Source organism: Rhopalosiphum padi, chromosome 1 (genome assembly GCF_020882245.1).
Source record: "Rhopalosiphum padi isolate XX-2018 chromosome 1, ASM2088224v1, whole genome shotgun sequence".
NCBI classification, from domain to species: domain Eukaryota; kingdom Metazoa; phylum Arthropoda; class Insecta; order Hemiptera; family Aphididae; genus Rhopalosiphum; species Rhopalosiphum padi.
The window spans coordinates 27441110-27450336 of NC_083597.1; the positions used below are offsets into that span (position 1 = coordinate 27441110).

At 26.1% G+C, this 9227-nt stretch overlaps 1 protein-coding gene across 3 annotated transcripts; it reads right to left on the reverse strand.

Moving 5' to 3' along the window:
- Positions 1 to 1468: 1468 nt before the first annotated feature.
- On the reverse strand, positions 1469 to 7969 carry LOC132918402 (WD repeat-containing protein 48). 3 transcript variants are annotated; one of them, XM_060979611.1, is made up of 11 exons: positions 7590 to 7969; positions 7281 to 7500; positions 6832 to 7047; positions 6468 to 6763; positions 6202 to 6387; positions 5910 to 6092; positions 5732 to 5839; positions 5522 to 5621; positions 5104 to 5461; positions 4746 to 5037; positions 1469 to 1614 (listed from the first exon to the last, which is right to left on the reverse strand). In XM_060979611.1, the coding sequence occupies exons 1-10, from the start codon at positions 7641 to 7643 to the stop codon at positions 4749 to 4751; spliced, it is 2010 nt and encodes a 669-aa protein (XP_060835594.1). In that variant the 5' UTR covers positions 7644 to 7969; the 3' UTR covers positions 1469 to 1614; positions 4746 to 4748. The 3 variants fall into 3 exon arrangements, with proteins under 3 accessions (XP_060835594.1, XP_060835596.1, XP_060835593.1); XM_060979613.1 differs by lacking the exon at positions 1469 to 1614 and adding an exon at positions 2971 to 3911; XM_060979610.1 differs by lacking the exon at positions 1469 to 1614 and having other exon boundaries at positions 2971 to 5037.
- Between the last annotated feature and the right edge of the window lie 1258 nt (positions 7970 to 9227).

Below are 9227 nucleotides of genomic sequence, written 5' to 3' on the forward strand. Positions count from 1 at the left end.
AAATAGAAAATATAAAGTTTATAAAGGTTATTCTAGGCAACGTCAGTTAAACCGGATTCAGGATGATTCAATCAAATTTAACCCTAAAATACATCAATAGAAGATAACACATGGAATGTGGATAAAGATAGATGAAGAAAGTAGAAGCATCAAAAACCATAAGAACTTAAGAATAATAAGAAGAGTTTGTGTAACGGATGACTACCTACTTTTATGATTAACTGATTATCAAAAGTTGTGTTCAGACTTTTTGGCCAACTATTTTTTATCATTTAACAATAAATATATATATTTATATATATATTTCTAGTCTGTATACACGCGATTTCTCGAGATCGGCCTCACGCCTTTGTAAACTTTATCATACTTGCAATGGCTAATGCATTAGTAATGCTTAATATTTTTACCAAATACCAAACCAAACGATTTAAACTGTTTATCAATGAATAATGATATTATGAAACCAACTAATGTCTATTTTGTATTCATGCTTATGATAATACTCCAACAAAGTAGGTATCGAGAATTTAATGCAAAAGAAGACATCACCATCTACTAAGAATGTAGGAACCACTTAATTAAATAATAACATAAGATCACTCAGGACTCAGGAGATCCGAATATTTCAGATCGGTTAATCCGTCTGCTCGGTTGAGATATTGAGTGTTTCAGCATCTAACATCAATAACGTATTATGGGGGAGGAAGGTATGTATTTATCCAGAAGTCATCAAATCGAGGGGGTTTTAATCAATCACTTCCCAAGCTGCCTTAAAATAATAATATTTTCATAAAATTATTATAAAAATAAAATACGTTGCCAAAATTAAAAATAACCCGCTACCTACCTGCGGTTAAATGTTTTGCTAAAAAAATATAATATAATAAGTACCTATTTTGCTATTATAGTAACAAATTAGGTGTAACATTGGTGAGTGCTAAAATAAATTGTACTACAACCCCTTAGGACTCTATCGCCCACATAATACTTACAAATATCTGACCACTGACCTAATATACCTATTATGATTATTTTTACGAAATAATTATCTATAAACATAACTCCTTAAAATTATACGTTTTCAGAGATAATAATAAAATGGATGATAAATCATATTATAAATTAATGAAAAAATGTTAATTATTTATATTCGATTACGGATAAAAAAATAAAAATCCTTACCACAACAGTTCACAAGCAATTTGTGAACTAAATTACTTAAAGAAACAGAGTGTTCATTTTAAATATATGGATGCATCTCTGATTAAGTATAAATTTGTTTAATATTTATAAGTGTATTAATTTATTATTTATTTTATTATATATACCTACCTATAGTGAGATGACCAGCGAAAAAGCACTCGCAAGCACTATTGAGTATTAATAGTTTAAACTAAATGTCGATTTTATAAATCGTCAGCAAGGCATAGATTATACAGTACTTGTACTTTGTACTTGCGACAGCTTCAGAGCTTAAGACACCGTCAAATCATTATGTAAGTCTATATATATATATATATTCTCACCCAAACTAGATTGCTCTCATACTTAAGCTAAACAGCATTAACGGAAATCCGAGGAATAGGGCTTAGTCATCTTAAATTTTTCAAGCCACTAAAAAAAAAAATATAAAAGTATATAAAAGTTCTGTGTAATGGGATACATTCTTACAGTAATAGTAGTAAATATTTTGACAGAAAAATGTAAAAAAGTGTCCCCTATAGGTATTTTGTAATTAATTGAAAAAAGAGAGGCGTAATAAAGTACCTATAATATCTACACAGGTAAACGCTCCGCTGTAGAGTAAGTTTTGAGTGTACCTCGTTATTCGGTAAGTCAATGTAATGTATGTGTAAATTTATATGTATATTAATATTTAAGTAATTTGTATGATTTATTTATATAGCTATTATACTAATTAATTCTACTATTAGAAATTCGGTGAGTTGAATCAATTTTTTCTAAAAACATCATACGTATTAAAAAAATAAATAAAATTGTTCTACGTTTAAACTCCTAATTTCGTCTAAATTTAGTAATTGAACAATTTATAAAGAACTTTATACCTACCTCCTATTACATTTTCAAGAATTTTGATGCAAAAAATATTTTTTTATTGATAATATTTATAGAGAAAATATAAAAATTTAAATTGTAAACTTATAAGAATCAAAATATTTTGAAGATTATACTATGCATAGAATATAATAATACAAATTTTTGGTGAGAATATCTGCAAGTTCCCATCTCCGGTTTGTGTTTGAATTATACAACTCAAATAAAAATTTTGAATTTTGTTCAAAAACTAATTTCGCGTAATATTTCCGTTTTCCTTGGTTTTTTTATTTTTCTTGATTATCAAGAAAAGAATTGAGAATTTTTAACTGTTGACCCTCGTAGTACCAACTAGATTCACTTTTCTACCAGGAAATATATGAAGACCGAAAATCGAAGCATTTTTTCTAATATAAAGTGTCTTTAGGCACAACATAAATAAACAAAATAAATGATGTGATTAACTTTTATAAATTGTATATGCTTTCAAAATTTCTGTGAACTATTGAAAATAATATCCATCTATAAACGAATATTTTATTTGAATACATAACTTATTCTGAAAAAAATATCAAAGGAAATCCATCACTTATTATGGTGAGGCCACTCACCATAAGTACACCATTGTTGAGTATAGCTAATCCTCAAAGTGGAAAGAAAAAACTATTCAAAAAAATAAAATTTATAATTTGTAAAATGAATGAGCTGTATTTGGTATATTGTATATTATACCAAATATATAAAATATATAATTTATATAACCTTATTCAAATGTTGCTTGCAAACACAATTGATTATTATTTTTATATTCAGTATTACAATTCACAACACCAATAGGCAATAATAACATTAATAACCACCCAATTTCTTTACTCAACAGAATAGTTTTTAATTTGAATGATTAATAATATTGAATAACTGGATTATATATTTATTATGATATTCCAAAACTAGGCACAATTACTGAATTAGTGTATTACGTGATCACTAATCAGCTGTAGTAAGTAAATAAATATTCATACATTTTTTACAAAAATACATGAATTATATGAAATATTTATAAAAAAATCTTTATTATTGTATAGTAATATTTTTGGAAGTGCCCCCCCCCCCCCTATCAACATAAAATGAATATAACTATAATATATAAGTAATATGATTTTAAGTACTTAATATTGATTATTAATTATTACATGGATGTTTATACAACAATAAAACTAAATAATAAATATTAAGTATATTTGACAAAATTAAATATACATACTATTTTAATCTTAATCATTATTAAATAATTTAATAATATTCAGCAATACACGAATAAATATACAATAATATAGTTAAACGTTACTATCTATATAATGAAAATTTTCAGTCATGATGTACATTAACTAAGTATTTGTTTTTGAATAATAAATTAAATAAAAGTGAATTTAACGTAAATAATTAAAAATAATAAATTTATTAATTGAAAACCACAATATTGCATTAAATATAATTAAAACTAAAAAACAATTAGAGTATTTAAAATGTTATAATAACTCATCTAATTCTCTATATAGATACATGATTCTAAAATAGAGATAATAATAACATTATATTATGTGTACACACAATATAATATTGGTAAATAAACTTGACTATTTGTTAAAATCGTTAACTTCAATGATGAAAAAAATCACAAATTATTTGTGAGTACTGAGTAATAATTAATACTTTTAATGGAATTATTAATTACCAATTAATAACATAATTTTGATAACCTGATCTACTGTAATTAATTAGTTATAAACTCAACATGTTTTAGGGAAAAAATTCAAATATTCTCACACAATTTGAACTGTTTACCTAAAATATGCCTAAAAAATTGAAAAAAAATTGTATCAATGTGAAAGGGATATTCATTACATAATATATTCTAAGTTTAGTGATTATGTTTAAGCTGGACAATTCATTTTTAGGAAATATTTACGTACAATTATTAATAATATTAATTTTATCAACTAAAAGTATTTAAATATATAATAATATATTATATATAGTTAATAATAACCTATATTATTTATATCACAAATCATATAACAAGTAATTCTTATGAAAGAAAAAAGTAATAAAGATAATTTATGCAATTTAATATCTTACAATTTAGTTTGTTAAATAATTAATACCGGGCCTATTTGTATAATAATTAATGTGTATTACTTTAAATAAATTGGTTTTAAATGATTTGTATCAATTTGTATGTGTTCATAATGTTACCAAAATTATAATGAATTTAAAATGAGATAATTATAAAAAAAAAAATAAGTCTTTTTTTCAAACATTTTTGTAAGTCTTAGGAAAATAATATAATCAAATTAAATTTGATTTGATGCCAATATTTTTTACATGGTAATAATATAATTTAATTTATGTTTGGTTATATTATATACAGATTAGTTAAAATACACTTATTTTTGTGTGTGATATGAATTTAACGTTTATCATTAATACTTTTGATGTGAATACATTTTTTAACTTATAACAATATCATCATAATTTAATACACATTTATTTTATTTGCAAACAATGGCAAAAAATGTATCAACAAATTTATAAAAATTGGTTGACCATTATTATATATTAAAAAAGTAACTAAATAAATAAAGAATAAGAAGATAATAATTTAAAATATACCATGAAGTAAAAATTACTTTTTAATGTTTGGCCTTGAAGTATATTGTTAAATCAGCTGAAGATTTCCAAATGAAATGTTTCAAAGTCCTTAAATCCATTGTAGGAGAAAGTATTTGATCATTACAACTTAGTTCAAAATTTTTCTCTGGTGTATTTCCCTGTAGATGATTACTTATGCAATCGGAGGTTTTATTATATGGACCACTTCCATCATTTTCGGACAATTTTTCATGAATATACTCAGCTATTTTCTGAACTTGAATAAAGTCATTTGCCACTAAGCGATCTCGACTCGGACGAAGAGTACCACTATAAATCATTTATTTTTTAAAAGTTATTAATAAAGAATATTAAATGTATTAAATTTAAACATACTTTTTTACAGGCCTAATACAAGTATTTGATAGTGGCACAAGATAAAATGATATCTTGAGGGCTTTAGGTATACTTTTTTCAACAATAACATTCATAACCCAAGAAGGAATAGTTTCGTTTAAAATTGAAACATCATTTTCATCTCCAGCCTGACTGACTAACATCCTATACAAACACCGGCCACCAACTTCACTTATCATAAGTGGTGTATGTTTAGGAATTCTACAACATTGCGAATCTAGTTTTGTCTGAGCATTGAGTTCAGTAGACTGGGCTCCGTCAGAAGACCCATGATCTGTTTGAATGCGATTGAGCCAATTTTCTAACAATGATCTCAACATCCGATTGCCATAATTTACTAATAAATAAACACAAATTATAACTATAAGAAACTACATTAAATTAATATTATAATTACCTCTTAAGTTATCATCTGTGACATTAATTCCTGCTTCCTTAGCAGAAACCCAAGCTGCAAAACAATCATTTTCATCTTGTCCCAAATGAATCGTCAACATCTAATACAAATTAAGAAATGACCATGTATTTAAATTATATTATATTATAGTTCTTATTACATTAAATATTAATATTAATAAAAATGAAAAGCAATAAAAAATAAATATACCCCTGTTTTTAAATCAACACTAAACCAGTTTGGTATATATATTATACGGTGTCGTTTTTTTATTTCTTCATCAAAATCGACTTCACCTAAATCTTGTAGTTTAGAAGCCTACATAATTAAAAAAAATATCAATTAAATAAATCAATGTATTTTTAAGGTTAATTTTTAAAATAATAACCTTAAGAACATCATAAACCGAAACATTTTTTTCTGTGTCTTGTGTCAATATAGTTCGTTTATCATTCAGTACATGATATTTTCGTATAGCAGCAGCTCCTTTAAGTGTCCTAAATGGTTCTTGATTGTATGGTTCTGTTGGAACATCTTCAAAATCAGCTGTTTCATCACTTTTTCTTAATCGCTAGAATTTTTTTGTATATTTATTGTTATACAATTTTTATTTAAATTAACATCATAACAAACAATTTTTTATTTTTATCATTCAATCATTTTTTGAACAACATGCTCACCCAGCAATTAATTGAGGACTCAGATGTGGCTACCCAAACAGCACTCATATCAGGCGTTGTAACCATTTTTACAACCGGAGCAGACTCATTGCATATAAGTTGAACCCTATTAGGATTTTTTAAATCTGTCATATAAATTTTTTTATCACGACCACCAGATAAGACATGGGAAAAATTTTCAGTTGCCTATGAACATAAGAAAAATCATTTGAATTAAAAATTATTTTATAAAATAATAACTTAAATTTTAATTAATTAATCATTACTGCTAATGCCCAAACTCCTTCTTTATGAATTCTTAAAGTTTGAATGCATTGTTGTTGTCCTAGAGACCATAATTTAATAGTTCCATCTGAGCTACCCGATAGGCATTGTGTACCATCACGACTTACAACCAAAGCTTTTACATTGTCTGTGTGACCAATCAATTTCATCATACAGTCACTTGTCCTTGTGTCCCATACTCGTAAAATTTTTTCTGTACTTCCACTAATTAAAACTGTACCACTATTGTTCATTGCCAAACTGTAAATAGAATTTTTGCTACCAGGCAGGGAAGCCGCTAAACATATTGTATAACAATTAATAATAAACAATCTTTTTTTATGTTATTTCTTGTTATTAACATACTTGTAACAGTATTGTTAGTAGTAGTTAAAGTAGTCAACATATTAACATCCCACATGAATATTGTTTTGTCTAACCCAGCTGATGCGACTACTTCTTTATCACGAGCATATGCTAAAGCTCGAACATAATCTTTATGTGTTCGTAAGGTTGATAGACAAGTATTTTCTTTTCGAAGTCCCCACAATTTAACAGTGGTATCTGAACTTGCAGAAATTACTGAAAACACCAAATTAAAATTAAATCACAGTAAATAAGAATAATAGCATCGGTATAAGTATGTTTTTAAAAGAGATTATGGCAAAATTTGAAGATAACAACAGGTAATGATGTTTACACTTATTTGAATAACATTGGTTAACAATATATTTTTTACGCTTATTTATTTTTAGATATTTTTTATACAAGATTGCTATATCATTTTAAATACAAAAAATCATTAAGCAACTTACAATAATTTCCTCCGCAACATAGTACAATATCATTAACCCAATCAGTGTGATGTTCTAATGACCGTAAATATGTAGCTTCAACATTATCTCGGACATCCCATTGTCGTATTATTCCATCTCGACCGGCAGAATATAATATTCCTTGTTTGGAATCCAACTGTAGGGAATTAATACCAGCTCTATGTCTACGTTCTTCTTCATCACGAATAACAAATGAAATCTAGTGTTGAAATGAAAAAAATATTGTGTGAACGTTAAGCTAAAAACATCATAACATCTATATGGATAAAAAAATAAAATCATCATTACTTGAACTTTTTTACGTCCAGGCTGTGCAAGACAATTTTTATGTAAAGTACTCATTTTGTGCTATAATTTTAGTATAATTACGAAAAATGCATTTCTCTAATAATTAATCGAATCGATATGACTATACGATCATTAAAATGCAGGCGTTGATTATTTCTCCTCTTTGAGCAATACTTAAAATTACTGTTCTGATTCTAAAATACATTTACATATTACATTATATTAACAGTATCGACTATCGAATACCGATGGGCGATAATATATTTATATAATACGTAAATATGTTATGTTTGCACTGTTTGCAGAACATAATATGACTATATGAAAATTGAAAATATTATTGAAAATATTAAATAATATGAAATATGAATTATAATATTATTAAATATATCTTATCATTTTGAATGTAAAATGTAAATACAATATTAGGTGATAAGATAAGATAATATCATGGCTTAAAAACACAATTTAAAATCTTAAATCGTGCTTAAAAAACAAAATGTTATCTGTCATTATAAATTTCGAGCACACAGAATACAGATAATGTATAGAATGAACTAGGTAGATTAAAGTATAATCTATAAACCTTGGGTAGATACTAGATAGTATTCGCTGTGTTGCCTCCGTCTTACACACATACGACATAGTAAATTTTTGTTCAACAGTTTCAATAGTGTCACAGACTATATGACTATATTTTCATATAGTCTGTGATAGTGTGCTGTTAGTTTAATAGTTTTTATATTAGACTAATAAAGTGAATTGACCTTTTATAAAATTTAAAATTTTTTAATGAGACGATCTTTTTTAAACACTATTTATAATTATTTATAAGTCAATTCACTCTAATAAGGCAAGTCTAATATCAAAACTAACAGCACACTATTGAAACTGATGAACGAAAATTTGCTATATTGTACATGTGTGTAAGAGGGTCAGGCGTAGTTACGGGGGTGATGATGGGGTCGATGGGGATAGATCCCGCAAGAGTTTTTTTTTTTAATGTTTAATGCGTCAACTTGTACTCAAACTCAATGTCTCGATATAAGATTATTTAATTATACAATTACCCATATTATATTATATTATAATTACGGATATAATCCATCACGTCCTTACCTTAGATCTCAAATTATATCTATCGCCTATCATAGTATCATATACATTTATGCTCTACAGATGTAGAAAACTTCTACATTTTACTAGATGAGCTAAAGCTGTGAAGGTGCAATTGCTTAGTTTAAACTAAGCAGATCATTTAATAGTGTTCCAAAATCAGCTCTTCAAGCTCTTACTGAATGTGATGCTAATTTATTTTCTAATATAATTAAAATTATCAAAATTGTATGTACATTGCCTATGTCTCCACCACTATACGTCCACACCTGAGCGGAATCTTTCATCTCTAAAAACTAAAAGAACAAAGACGTATCTAAGAAATACCATATCTGAAGATAGTAAGAATAAAAAAAAACCAACTTTGTATGTATTGTTATAAAACGATTGTCATTACATTTTCATAATAATTAATTAATAACCGTTATTTTTTCATGAAACAAGATCAATTAATTGAAGCTATATTAGCTGTCCAAAAATACATGCACATTGACACAGAGGAAATAATAAGCAAATTATCTA

Coding starts and splice junctions, on each gene's coding strand:
- LOC132918402 (XM_060979611.1), bottom strand. CDS start 7,643: ATGAGTACTTTACATAAAAATTGTCTTGCACAGCCTGGACGTAAAAAA. Junction 7,048..7,280: donor ATGTTGCGGAGGAAATTATT/GTAAGTTGCTTA, acceptor TGGTGTTTTCAG/TAATTTCTGCAAGTTCAGAT. Junction 5,038..5,103: donor TGTATTAGGCCTGTAAAAAA/GTATGTTTAAAT, acceptor AATGATTTATAG/TGGTACTCTTCGTCCGAGTC.